Source organism: Equus caballus, chromosome 11, assembly GCF_041296265.1.
Source record: "Equus caballus isolate H_3958 breed thoroughbred chromosome 11, TB-T2T, whole genome shotgun sequence".
In the NCBI taxonomy this organism is placed as follows: domain Eukaryota; kingdom Metazoa; phylum Chordata; class Mammalia; order Perissodactyla; family Equidae; genus Equus; species Equus caballus.
Window position 1 is genome coordinate 44,907,237 of NC_091694.1, and position 14,507 is coordinate 44,921,743.

General features: G+C 42.2%; 1 protein-coding gene across 1 annotated transcript in view; it reads left to right on the forward strand.

Annotated features, from left to right (window-relative positions):
- The window catches only part of VPS53 (VPS53 subunit of GARP complex), a 138,118-nt gene that overhangs the window by 88,138 nt on the left and 35,473 nt on the right, over positions 1–14,507 (forward strand). The window contains exons 14-17 of the mRNA XM_023653179.2: positions 1,781–2,023; positions 7,057–7,204; positions 12,805–12,887; positions 13,798–13,876. Coding sequence (XP_023508947.1) covers positions 1,781–2,023; positions 7,057–7,204; positions 12,805–12,887; positions 13,798–13,876 — 553 coding nt within the window. The remainder of the gene's footprint in view (positions 1–1,780; positions 2,024–7,056; positions 7,205–12,804; positions 12,888–13,797; positions 13,877–14,507) is intronic.

Sequence of the window (14,507 nt, forward strand, 5' to 3'; positions counted from 1 at the left end):
TTGGCCAGGGGAGGCATCTGGGCAAAAGCACAGAGTTGGGATAGAGATGGAGCAGGGGGCAGTTGAGGTGAGTCTGGTGGGAGAGTAGGGTCACTGTGGAGGAGAGTGGGGAGATTAAATGGAAAGGCGAAGCAAGAAGAGATTGTGAGGAGTAGGGGTGGTGACCTTGGAGCTTTCCAAGGTCAACTAATGAGTTCCTCCCCTGCTTGCTGACCATCACCACAGACTCCAGCCTAGACCCGAAGTTCTTTGAGAGCAGAATGGCCACATCTGGATGTAATAAACTTCCAATAACAAAAGCTCTTGAGTAAAATGTCAGTTTTCTCCTATTCCTGCTAATTGATGCTGTGTGTGATTCTTGTCTTTTTCTTCTTGACTCTTATATAAATACATGTTAAAAGCACAGCTGGATTCCTGTAGCCCTAGACAGCAACCTAAAAAGATGCAAAATGTCAGGAGAGGTGGGGACCCCTTCCATGTCTCACACAGCACAACTGTGCAGAGAACAATTAATATAGCCCCGCTGGGTTCTAACTGGTGAAGGCTCAGTGCATCTGAGGCAAAGTCAGTGATGTTTGAAGGGGAAATGGGAGAAAAATTGCAACCATCACCACCACCATAACCCGGGGCAAGCCTGGAGCTGCGCATGCCCTGTCTTCTCCCAAGACTTTTTACACCTTTGGTTCTGGGAGTTTTAGGGAAAAACTACATTAAAAGAGAAAGAAAGCATTAGAATATTTCTTTACAGTTTCTCTTTGTTTAAGTATCTGTCTCGTGGGCACATTTAGGTTAATGATATCTAAATATTTGCTCCCATCATAACCATTTTTTGTTTTTAGGAGGAATAGGGTAGAGTAGTTAAAAGCGTGAGGTCTGGAGCCAGGCTGCTTGGTTTTGAATCCTGGTTCCCCCACGCTCTTGCTGTAGGACCTTGGACAAGGTCCTCAACTTTTCTGCACCTTGCTTTTTGAAAATGAGGGTAGTGGGGCCAGCCCGGTGGCGCAGCAGTTAAGTTCGCATGTTCCCCTTCAGCAGCCCGGGGTTCGCCAGTTGGGATCCCGGGTGCGGACGTGACACCGCTTGGCAAGCCATGCTGTGGTAGGTGTCCCACATATAAAGTAGAGGAAGATGGGCACGGATGTTAGCTCAGGGCCAGTGTTCCTCAGCAAAAAGAGGAGGATTGGCAGCAGATGTTAGCTCAGGGCTAATCTTCCTTAAAAAAAAAAAAAGAAAATGAGGGTAGTTCTAGTACCTACTTCATAAGGTTGTTGTGAAGATTAAGTGAAGTTCAATGAAATGACGCTTATAAAACACTGACACAGTGCCTGGTACATCATAAGTATTCAGAAAATGATCATTATCATTGCTTAGGGTTTTCACTTGTAGAAAGGGGGCGATGGTACTAATATGGTAAGAGGACCAGTGCACACACTTAAATGGTGGATTCTAGGCTCCGTTCTGCCGCTAAATTGTGTGATAAACTTTCTAGGCCTTAATTTTTTCATCTCTTCAAGGGTCCAGTAATACCTTATCTCCCTCACAGGGGCTTGGAGTCACATGTGATCATGAAATGTCTTGAAAAGTCTAAAGCAGCACACAAATGCCAGAGCTGTTGCTGCTGTTGCTGTAGGAGTGGTGGTGGTGGTCAATGATGATATTGATAAAAATGGATCCAATTTTAAATGTAAAAAGCATTGGGAATGATTTGCTCATTGCAGTGAAGCACACTTGCTTTATCTTTCTTGAAATAAAATAACATTTCAGGTTTTCTTCCTCCTAGAAACCTTGGAGAGCTGATAGATCGGTTTGTGGCCGACTTCAAAGCTCAGGGGCCACCGAAGCCCAACACTGATGAAGGGGGTGCCGTGCTCCCCAGCTGTGCTGACCTCTTTGTCTACTACAAGAAGTGCATGGTGCAGTGCTCTCAGCTCAGCACAGGGGAGCCAATGATCGCCCTGACCACCATTTTTCAGAAGTACCTTCGAGAATACGCCTGGAAAATCCTCTCTGGCAACCTGCCCAAGTGAGTCCTGTTCTTCCTGGTCCGAGTGGTGAAATGAATATACCTAAATATGGGAATCTTTAAAGAAATCCACTCTGAAGTTGTTTACTGAACTGTTAAGAGTATCAAGGAAGAAAACACCCTTATTGAGTTCCCAAGGGTCTGAGGCTATTTCCTCTCTAATGAGATTCCAGCTGATCAAGACCATTAAAGGAAATGCCCACACTGGCCGCCAGCATAGGTCAGACCTTACCACAGTGGACTAAGGGAATCAGTCCCATTATATCTGTGTTTAATTTACATGGCTTCAGGGCTAGGTACTTGGCAAAAAAAGTGGGGTGGTGGTGGAAATACCTTTTAAACAGCATGGGCAGTTTCATTCAGGTCTCACTCAATGACAGTATGCCCTGGGATGATAAGTAGAAGGGAGGCATGAATCTGCTTTCCCTCAGTCTGATTACATTCTAAAGTCTCTCTTCTGGTGTGTGTATCTTGCTGTCCTGGGAAGAGTCTAATGTTTAAAGATGTGGTGGGATTCGGGGGTAGGGGTTTATATAGCACAGCTCCTGATTATAGTGACTTCACTATATTATTCTGGAGCATTAGGATGTTCTTATATTGCTTATTACTTAAAATAAATGGGTCGTTCAGCTAGAGGGTTGAGACTTTTTTTGGTTATATAGGAGTTTTGATTGTAATAAAATAACAATAGATCTAAAGTAATCTAAATCTAAAGTAATGCTTTGGAATTTAGTATTTATAAATCATCCTCCTGGCTAAATTCAACAATTCAGGAATTAGTTTCTGTCATTGTCATTAAAATGTGTCATATGTGGGAGGAGGAGAGAAAATAAAATCTGTGTGCTCTTCAAGGGATTTGAAGTAACAAGTATATTTTACCAAGGAGAGTTTCTTTGACTATGACAAAAATTATTTTAAAAATTTTAATAACTTTTATCCTGGTTATCAAAATAATACAATTTCATTATAGTTTAGGAAACACAAAGACAGAAATAAAAATCACCCGTAATCTCACCACCCAGAGAAGACAAATTTAACCTTTTGGTATATATTTTGCCCTTCTTTGTTTATATATATAGTGTGATTATGTCCTTTTGTTTGTTTGTTTAACAGAATTGGAACTATATTGCTAATAGTTGGGTTTTTTTTTTTATTAATGTTATGATAGATTACAACCTTGTGAGATTTCAGTTGTACATTTTTGTTAGTCATGTTGTGGGTACACCACTTCCCCCTCTGTGCCCTCCCCCCACCCCCCTTTTCCCTGGTAACCACCGATCAGATCTCCTTATCAGTATACTAATTTCCACCTATGAGTGGAGTCATAGAGAGTTCGTCTTTCTCTGACTGGCTTATTTCGCTTAACATAATACCCTCGAGGTCCATCCACGTTGTTGTGAATGGGCCAATTTTGTCTTTTTTTATGGCTGAGTAGTATTCCATTGTGTATATATACCACATCTTCTTTATCCAATCATCAGTTTCTGGGCATGTAGGCTGGTTCCACGTCTTGGCTATTGTAAATAATGCTGCGATGAACATAGGGGTGCAACGGACTCTTGGGATTTCTGATATCAGGTTCTTAGGATAGATACCCAGTAATGGGATGGCTGGGTCATAGGGTATTTCTATTTTTAACTTTTTGAGAAATCTCCATACTGTTTTCCATAGTGGCTGTACCAGTTTGCATTCCCACCAACAGTGTCTGAGGGTTCCTTTTTCTCCACAACCTCTCCAACATTTGTCGCTCTTGGTTTTGGATGTTTTTGCCAATCTAACGGGTGTAAGGTGATATCTTAGTGTAGTTTTGATTTGCATTTCCCTGATGATTAGCGATGATGAACATCTTTTCATGTGTCTATTGGCCATATTCATATCTTCTTTTGAGAAATGTCTGTTCATGTCCCCTGCCCATTTTTTGATTGGGTTGTTTGTTTTTTTGTTGTTAAGCAGTGTGAGTTCTTTGTATATTATGGAGATTAACCCTTTGTCGGATAAGTGGCTTGTAAATATTTTTTCCCAATTAGTGAGCTGTTTTTTTGTTTCAATCCTGTTTTCCCTTGCCTTGAAGAAGCTCTTTAGTCTGATGAAGTCCCATTTGTTTATTCTTTCTATTGTTTCCCTCAACTGAGGAGTTACAGTGTCCGAAAAGATTCTTTTGAAACTGATGTCAAAGAGTGTACTGCCTATATTCTCTTCCAAAAGACTTATTGTCTCAGGCCTAATCTTTAGGTCTTTGATCCATTTTGAGTTTATTTTGGTGTGTGGTGAAAAAGACTGGTCAATTTTCAATCTTTTGCATGTGGCTGTCCAGTTTTCCCAGCACCATTTGTTGAAGAGACTTTCTTTTCTCCATTGTAGGCCCTCTGCTCCTTTGTTGAAGATTAGCTGTCCATAGATGTGTGGTTTTATCTCTGGGCTTTCAATTCTGTTCCATTGATCTGTGGACCTGTTTTTGTACCAGTACCATGCTGTTTTGATCACTGTAGCTTTGTAGTATGTTTTGAAATCGGGGATTGTGATTCTGCCGGCTTTGTTTTTCTTGCTCAGGATTGCTTTAGCAATTCGCGGTCTTTTGTTGTCCCATATGAATTTTAGGATTGTTTGTTCAATTTCTGTGAAGAATGTTCTTGGGATTCTGATTGGGATAGCATTGAATCTGTATATTGCTTTAGGTAGTATGGACATTTTAACTATGTTTATTCTTCCAATCCATGTGCAAGGAATGTCTTTCCATCTCTTTATGTCATCGCCAATTTCTTTCAAGAAAGTCTTGTAGTTTTCATTGTATAGATCCTTCACTTCCTTGGTTAAGTTTATCCCAAGGTATTTTATTCTTTTCGTTGTGATTGTGAATGGGATTGAGTTCTTGAGTTCTTTTTCTGTTAGTTCATTGTTAGTGTATAGAAATGCTACTGATTTATGCACGTTAATTTTATACCCTGCTACTTTGCTGTAGTTGTTGATTATTTCTAATAGTTTTTCTGTGGATTCTTTGGGGTTTTCTATATATAAGATCATGTCGTCTGCAAACAACGAGAGTTTTACTTCTTCGTTACCTATTTGGATTCCTTTTATTTCTTTTTCCTGCCGAATTGCTCTGGCCAGCACCTCCAGTACTATGTTGAATAGGAGTGGTGAAAGTGGGCACCCTTGTCTTGTTCCTGTCCTCAGAGGGATGGCATTCAGTTTTTGTCCATTGAGTATGATGTTGGCTGTGGGTCTATCATATATGGCCTTTATTATGTTGAGGTACTTTCCTTCTATACCCATTTTACTGAGGGTTTTTATCATAAATGGGTGTTGGATCTTGTCGAATGCTTTCTCTGCATCTATTGAGATGATCATGTGGTTTTTGTTTTTCATTTTGTTGATGTAGTGTATCATGTTGATTGACTTGCGGATGTTGAACCATCCCTGTGTCCCTGGTATAAATCCCACTTGATCATGGTGCATAATCTTTTTGATATATTGCTAATAGTTTTATACCCTGGTGTTCTCACTTAACATCATCCTGTGAGCATTGTCGCATGTGTATTAGTCAGTGTCACAGCAGGAAACAAACGGTGCGCTCAGCTGGGATATGGGTACAAAAGCAGCTAGTCACAGAAATGGGGGCAAGGTGAAAGGAACCAACAGAGGATTCTGAAGCATCCAAACACTAGTGGGTAATTTTTACTACTTTAAAACTCACTTGAGAACTGGGACTGAGGACAAAGGACTGCCCCACAGAAACTGTAGTCATACAGGGCCAGCATCAGTGCCAGGACCACACTGAAGCAAAGGGAATAGGAGGACTAATTATTACTCAGACTTCTTCTCCCTCTACCTCTCCAACTTCCTGCCACATCTCCTGTTGGCTGAAACTATGAGGAGGCCAGAGGGCCAGGGAGCCTGGGTGATAAGTCTGTAGAGGTCAGTCTCCCAAGCCATTGAGAAGGAAAGAGCAGAGCAGAGCAGAGAATGGATCCGAGAGGCCAACAGAGAGCAGTCAGCACATCAGCACTAGTGACAGTAGATATTCATCAGAACACTTAATGATGCCACGATAATCCAACATACAGAAGAACCTCAGTTAGTTTCTGAAGTTCTTATTGATCATTCTTGTAGTTGCTCATTTAGGTTGGGGTCACTATTTTGGTATTTTAAGTAACACCCAGAAAAGCATACTTGAACAGAAGTAGAACTACTGGGTGAAATAGTCTAAATGTTTTCTTAAGCTCCTGAAATATACCTCCAGAAAGGTTGCACAACTTAATGCTCCTAACCCATAGGGGAAGAGAGTGCCAGTGTCCTCACACCCTTCTAAGTGCTGGAAATTAAGATGTTTTCAAATCTTTATTATCAGTAAGACTTGGCGGTTTTAGGGTTGGTTTGTTTTTTCAAGGAGAAATTTCTCTTTTATTTTTAAGGTAAATGTCATTGGATTCTATCTTCTTTTGGGAAAAAAAATAGAACCTCACAGTTGAGAAAGCAGGAAGTTTTATAACTGCATTTTCACATTTTGTGAACACGTGATTAGATCAGTAGGAAGGGATGAGATGCTTTTTGGTCTCTTGAGGCAATCAGGGCTTTCTTTAGGCAGGAACCATGTCTTAACGTTCACTTTCGTACCCATCCACAAGCACAACATACAAATTTCTGGGGAGAATTTTCTTAACTGAGGGAAGCAATTGGGGAACCAGCTTTTGTGCTCCCGATGATCCCGAATGAGCTCTACAGATCAGGAAATTCCAAGCTAAGCAGAGAGGCCATTCAGCAGCCTTCTCTGTAAGTATCGGAGTCATCATAGTTAAAAGGACTGATTACTGGCTAACTGTTGGAATTGTCTCTTCCTATTTCTGGTGGTCCAAAAATTTAAACAGGTGCTAGTCAAGGTAAGGTCAATAGGAAAAGGACTCATTGTATGCAGATTTGTTGGGGTTGTGTCCAGCCTTTCCTTCCCCCTTTTCTTTGTCTTAAGATGTGCAGTTTCCAGTTCAGGAAGCAAATGAGAAGTCCCAGCCTGACTAGTTCCTGTTCCTTTTCCTCAGAACCACAAGCAGCGGTGGAGGGCTGACCATCAGCAGCCTCCTCAAGGAAAAGGAGGGCTCAGAAGTAGCCAAGTTCACTCTAGAGGAGCTCTGCCTCATCTGCAGCATCCTGAGCACAGCAGAGTACTGTCTGGCCACCACCCAGCAGGTGAGCCACCCTGGCTGCCCACTCACCACCTCCTTTTCCTAACCATCTGGGCCGCTTAGCTCAGTAGGTAAGAGTATGGGCCTAACAAGGCCACATACTACTTTGGGCAGACCGGTTGGCCTCCCATACAGAAAAACTGGCTGGCCAGCCAGAAGACGGGACAGGCAGCCATCTTACAAAAGAGCCTTGTTAAAAAAAGCCTGGGCAAGACTGTGTGGCTGGTCTCCTCCCTGAAGTTGTGTAAGCCACTCAAAGGGCATGCCCTCCTGAAAGTAGGTCAGTAGCATCGTCTCCTGTATGAGAAAAGCAGTAACAAACTTAATGGTCCAAGGACCCAGCCTTTGGTGGTGGTGAGTCACAGCCAGTTATTCCATTCCATTCTCAGAAGCGTTACTAGGCTCAGCAAAATCCTTTGGGCTTTTAGGTATCTCCTGAAATTTACATAGCATTCTCAATCTGCCTTGTTTGGATCCTCACCAATCCTAACCATTGTTTAGATGCTGACGTCCAGGAACTGGGAAGCAGGAAAGGGTGATGCCTCTACTGGAGCTCCCCGTTAGCAGAAGGAAGACCCAGAATAATTTTCCATTCAGCCTTAGATGTGGAATTAGAAGTTCCTTTTCACATGTGGCCTGGAATTCACCTAAGGCCAAGAGAAAGGAAATAATTGGGAAAGATTCTGTTCTTCTCCCTTTTTTGAACTTAGTATTTACACATATCTAGATCATAGGGAGGCAGTCATAAATTATGGTTCAGACAGTACAGCTCGGAGCACCTGTGAGCCAGAGCAAGAATACAGGAGGCCAAATAAGAAGTATTCCCCCTGAAACTTCACAGTTGAGGTTAAACCAGCCAGAGGCGGAGGCAGCAGTGTGCTCTGTTTTGGGACGCGGGCACATTGAGTCACACAAGGAATGATCTGTAAAGGTTTGGACTTGAAGCCAGAGACAGCAATCCATTTAGCCCCAAAACTCCCAGAGCAGGACAGCAGTATCTATGAGGACCTCAAAAGTAGGGGTCCCAGAGTTCTTTGATGAAAAAGCACTGTTTAACTATTTTGTGTGTATGCAGAAAGAAAAAGACATACACATACAAATATAGTATTTTAGAAGTAAGATAACCATGGTACCAAAAAATAAACCCTCTAAAAATAATGACTGAATCCCATCATCCTCAAATAATCATGTTAGCAATTTGGAGTTTTTTCTTTCAGTCATTTTTCATCAACATAGTTTTGTATGCTATAATCTTAATTCACTTTCATATCCTTTTGTTGTTGTTAACCTCATAGCATTAGCATTACTCCTGTTGCTCCAATGTCTTTATTACCATCATCGTTATGACTACATAATATTCTATTAAGGGACTGTTTCATAAATTATTTATCAGTATTCCCAGTAATTGTGCATGCTGCTTCAAGTTTTTGCTTTTATAAGTAATCCTACAAAGAACATCTAATATATTTTGCATTATTTTTCTAGAACATATTCTTAGAAGTTCTAGAAGTATTAGTAGATCAGAGACCATTTTGATGATGCACGATGGATGTAGCCAATTTTTTGTTATTTAGTGAAAATTATTTTTACTGATTATAAAAGTAAATACATCCTTAGCACCTATATTGTGATGTCTAAATACCATTTTCCACTCAAAGGAACCAGAGATTCCTGGAGAAATGACTAATTCTAGGTCTGGAGCAGGAGAAGTACAAGATGAGACAGGAACGTCATGTCATACAAAAAGCAAGAAAAATATCAAAGACTGTGAGATCATTTCAGGACTCAGGAGCTATAGTGGGTTTATTTTTTATTTTTTTAAGATTTTATTTTTTCCTTTTTCTCCCCAAAGCACCCTGGTACATAGTTGTATACTCTTCGTTGTGGGTCCTTCTAGTTGTGGCATGTGGGACACTGCCTCAGCGTGGTTTGATGAGCAGTGCCATGTCCGTGCCTAAGATTCGAACCAACGAAACACTGGGCCGCCGGCAGCAGAGCGCGCAGACTTAACCACTCAGCCACGGGGCCAGCCCCTATAGTGGGTTTATTGTACAAAAAGATATGTCCAAATCCTAACCCCCGGTACCTGTAAATGTGACTTTATTTGGAAATACAGTCATATGCCGGATAAGGACATTTCAGTCAACGACAGACCACTTATACCATGGTGGGTCCGTAAGATTAGGACCATAGAGTGTAGTAGGCTAGACCATCTGGGTTTGTATAAGTACACTCTGTGCTGTTTGCACAGCAACAAAATCACCTAACAACGCATTCTCAGATGTGTCCCCATTGTTAAGCGACACATGACTGTAGGGTGTTTGAAGATGTAATTAAATAAGGATCTGAAGATAGATCATCTTGCGCTTAGGGTGAGCCCCAAATGCAATGACTAGTGTCCTTGGAAAGAAGGGGGCAGTTTAGCACACAGAGACTCAAGGAAGGAGGCCATGTGAAGACTGAGGCAGAGATTGGAGTGATGCACCTACAAGCTAAGGAACACCAAGGATTGCCAGCAACCACCAGAAGACAGCAGACAGACATGAAACGGTTTCTCCCTCAGAACCTCCAGAAGGAACCAACCCTGCTGACACCTTGATTTCAGACTTCCAGTCTCCAGAACTGTGAGAGAAGGAATTTCTGTTTTCAGCCACCAAGTTTGTAGTAGTCATGTGCTACATAAAGAGATTTTGGTCAGCAACAGACTGCGCATACGATGGTGGTCCCATAAGATTAGTACAACATAGCCTAGGGGTGTAGTAGGCTGCGCCATCTAGATTTGTGTAAGTACACTCTATGATGTTCGCACAATGACAAAATTGCCTAATGACGCGTTTCTCAGAAAGTATCCTTGTTAAGTGACGCATGACTGTAGTTTGTTACGCAGCCCTAGGAAACTAATACAGGAGGCAACCTGAATAAGCTCTACTGGTCAAAGATGGGATATGCAAACATCAGTGAGAATGTTAGCTACAGTGGATTGAAAACATCAAATATGTTTAAATCCATTTGGTTATAATGATTTTTAAAAATTCATTTATCGGGGCTGGCCGCATGGCCTAGTGGTTAAGTTGGTGCACTCCGCTTTGGTGGCCCGCGGTTTCACCAGTTCAGATCCTGGGCACGGATATGGCACCACTTGTCAGGTCATGCTGAGGCGGTGTCCCACACAGCACAACCAGGGGCACTAACAACTAGAATATACAACTATGTGCTATGGGGGTTTGGGGAGAAGGTGAAGAAGGGAAAAAAAAGAAGATTGGCAACAGTTGTCAGCTCAGGTGCCAATCTTAAAAAAATAAATAAATAAAATTCATTTATCACCTTTGAAGACACTAAGGAACCACTGGTACGAACTGAGTACTGGTAAATAAAGGGACAGTTCTCATACTGCCTTTCCTGTCTGACTCGCGCCTCAGCATGACTAATCCATCGACAATGGGAAGTATCTCTTTATAGCAGAGTTTTAATTAATAAATGAAGAAGAAAAGATAGGATATCGTTCTTTTATACCTCCTAAGGGAATAGTGGATCAGGGCAGTGACCATCAATGGCTGCTGACATTACAAAAAGAGAGAAAACCAAACATGCATCTCCTGGTAGAAGTACACAGCACCATCGTGAAGCAGTTTGCTAAAAAAAAAAAAGGAACCTGAATCTAATCAAGCTTCTCCATCAGACTGCGGTTTACAGGAAATACAAGGGACAGAGGAACGTGTTAATTAATAACTTGTAGATACAATCAACAAAATCCAAACTGTGGGAGAATCTACAGGGCAAACAACCCAGTTTCCTTAAGAAAAAATTGCAGGGATGAGGGGGCACGAACAGAAATAGAGGGAGAAACCAAAGAGACTTAAGAATCCAAGCAATGAAGAATTGGAGAATAAAATTTAAAAAACAGTGCCAATAATGTATCAATATTGGTTCACTAATTGTAGCACTTTTACACTTAACACTTGCATAGCGGTGTTCCATTCATTGATTCTTTATGAAGCACTTATTATGTACCAGGCACTGTATTTGGTATTAATTAACCATGGTGAACAAAGTAGACAAGTTTCTGTGTGTCATGGAACTTAGACTCATGGGGGAGCCAGATAATAAATAAGTAAGCCAAGATGTAACTTCCATCTTGTAGTAAGTGCTAGGAAGGAAACTAATATTGCAGTGCTAGTTAGGGAGTTGTCTACTGAAGTAGAGTGGTCAAGGAGGGCCTCTCTGAGAAGGTGACACTGAATCAGAGGCCTGAGGGTTGGGAAGGAGACTGCCAAGTGAGGGGCTTGGAGGGGTCGGGAGGTGGGGGGGGCAGCAAAGCAAGGATGCTGGTTAGGAGGAGAGAGCAGGGAGTGTGAGCAAGAGGAAGTAGGAAGTGTGAAGTATGAAGGCCCTGCAGGGGGAAAGACCTTGGTATTTCCAGAAGTTGAACCTGTCAGTATAACCAAAGCCAAGGAAGCAAGGGGCAAAGCAAGATGTGGGCCTGAGAGCTAGACAAGCCCCAAATCGTGGTTAGAAGTTTGGATTTTTCAGTGCAGTAGGAAGAAGCTGCTGAAGATTGGAGCATTGTGAGCCTGCACCGTAATTTGTTTCATCAGTCCCTTGTAAATATATGTGTAGACCGTTTCCAGTTTTTCAATAATATAAACTGCACTAGAATATGAGCTTTAAGAGAACACATCTTATCTGTTTTGGTCACTGAATAACTCCCTTACTCTATTACAGAGGCTGGTACAAAATAGGCTTCAGTAAATATTGTTTGAATTAATGAATGCTGCAAAGAATACTTGTGTATCTTTGTACATTGTTCTCATTATTTCATTGAAATAGTTTTCTAGATGTGAAGCTGCTGGCTTAAAGAGTGTGTATATTTAAATTTTGGCTTTTTAAATAAATTGTGTTCCAAAAAGCTTATACTAAGAGCATTTTTAAATTTAAGACAAAACATTATTCTTAAGAGTTTGTGTAATAGATGGGTTTGGGAGGGTTAGATTAATCAATTCCCGGGATGTTTGGAGATAGTTACAATTCCTGGTCAGTAGTATTTTTCTTTGAGGCAGCTGGGAGCATGGCCAGTGTTTCTCTCCTAGGCTACAGGCTGAGGAAGGCAGACTGTGTTTCTTTTGCTCACCTCAGCATCCCCAACAGCTGGACACGGTGGGTGGCTCATAGTAGCGCTCCGTAAATAGTTTAACTGATTTTACTGCCATCCCCCATCAGAGGCTTCCAACGTTGGTGAGTGAGCCTGCAGTTCATGGGGAAGGGAGTATCCTAAAAGTCAGGTTCATTTTTAAATTAAGGGAATGAATTGTCAGTGTGCCGTAAGAAACAAGTATAGCCCAGTGCTAAGGGTGCAGGCTCTGGAGGAGGTTTGATTCTCAGCCCTACCACTGCCTGTCTTGGATAGGTCACTCCTCCATTGTCTCATCTTAAAATGGGGATAATAATAGAATCTTCCTCAAAGGGTCTTGAGAATTGAATGAATCAATAGATGAAAAGTGTCTAGAATTATACGTGAATCATCAAGCTCAGTAAATGCTAAGTATTATTACTATGGCACGCCTTTGGATAATCATTAAACATGCTTTTTTTCTTATTTTCTAATAGCTAGAAGAAAAACTCAAAGAAAAAGTTGATGTAAGTCTGATCGAACGGATCAATCTGACTGGAGAAATGGACACATTCAGCACGTATGTACCTTGCATATGCCTGCTCCAAGGCTGCCCTTCCCCCTTCACAAAGCAGCCTGTCTCAGGCTGTCGGCTTTAGGTCACTACAAAACCTAGGAGGTTTCCAGGACCTTCTGTTAGATCAGGCTTATTCTCTACCTGCCACTTAGAAGCATTAGAAGTTGGTGCAGCTGCCTCCCATTCTGCCTCCTCGGATGCAGTCATTTTTGGCTTACGGGGTTTTTATTGTTGCACTGTCTAGAATAAGAGAAGAAATCCTCCCTTGGCCATCGCTGTAGGAAGGGCAGGTCCAAGGCCTTCTGTCTGCCCCTTTAAATCCACAGAGGGCCAGCCCCACCTCCAGTGTTTTAGAATATAAAGGGTAAGCGGCCTGATTTTAGCCGGGAGGCGGGGGTGTTTGGGGTAGGAGGGCGTCTGTCCAAGAAGTCCAAACTGTAAAGCCTTCTTGATGTTACCTTGCGGTCACTGAATGAGATTGGGAGAGGCCAAGCTTCAGCTTTCACGTCAACCGCTTACTGAGGAAAAATCAAAATCCTCTTCTTGGGTCATTTCCTCTCCTTTTCTCAACTCTTTTTTTCACAAGTCCTGGTTTAAACATTCTGAGCAAGCAGGTACTTTTGGAGGAGGAAGCAAAGAGGGATTCTGGGCGTGGCCCTTAGGGAGACTAGCCATGGAATTTTGTGTCCTGAGTGGAGACACACCCAAATAAGACCAGGACATGGAGCAGGAATGAAAAAAAGCCAAAATGCTCCTCGCTGTCATTAATTCCCTTTTGAAGTAAAGTGAGCTTTTCTGGTGAAATGATGAATCTGATTTTTACACAGGTGCCTAAAACATTTGGAAGGGGCTGTATCAGTCATTCAAAGAGTCATGTTTTAAGTTGTGACCACAGTATTTGTGTGATTTGCAGTGTCATCTCAAGCAGCATTCAGTTGTTGGTTCAGGACCTGGATGCTGCCTGCGATCCTGCCCTGACGGCCATGAGCAAGGTAAGGCTTCAAGAGTGACCCCAGATGGTTTCTATCAGCCCTTGCCTGTAGCTTCTGCAGGCTCTTCAGGGCTTGAAGCATCAGCTGGGAGGAGAACGGAAGACCTCCCGGAGTTTCCTACAGCACTCAGTTTATCTTGCACCTTAGGTCAGTTGCTTGTCCTTTGAGAATGAGGCAGGGAGCAGGTGTGTTTGGTAAGCCTAAGGGAGATGTTGTCTTTGACTAGCATCTGACACATGCTGAAAACCTTACTGTGGCCTCGCCAGAGTGGGTGTTTTGTTAGTGCTTACAGCAGTCACTTCTGACTCATCCTCATTCTTGCCTGCTGAGAGGTTTTTCTGACTCTTGCTGAACTGTGGTGCCAGTGCAGGATTTTGTGATCAGGTTGTGGACCCTGGTTTTCTAATAGAGTGGTGGCCCATCACTGCCCTCCTTTGATACGTGCCACATGCTGCCTTCTGTTGTTACTCAGCTTTTATGGGCCCATGTGTTTTCTTCCCAAAAGAATGTAAATTCCTTAAGTTCGTGGACCATATAGAATATAGAAGACTTACGTTAGTTGGAAATGGGCACTTCTTTACTGATTTCTAAGCCAAATGACATGAAGCTGCCCACTCTAGAGCCTTTTGAG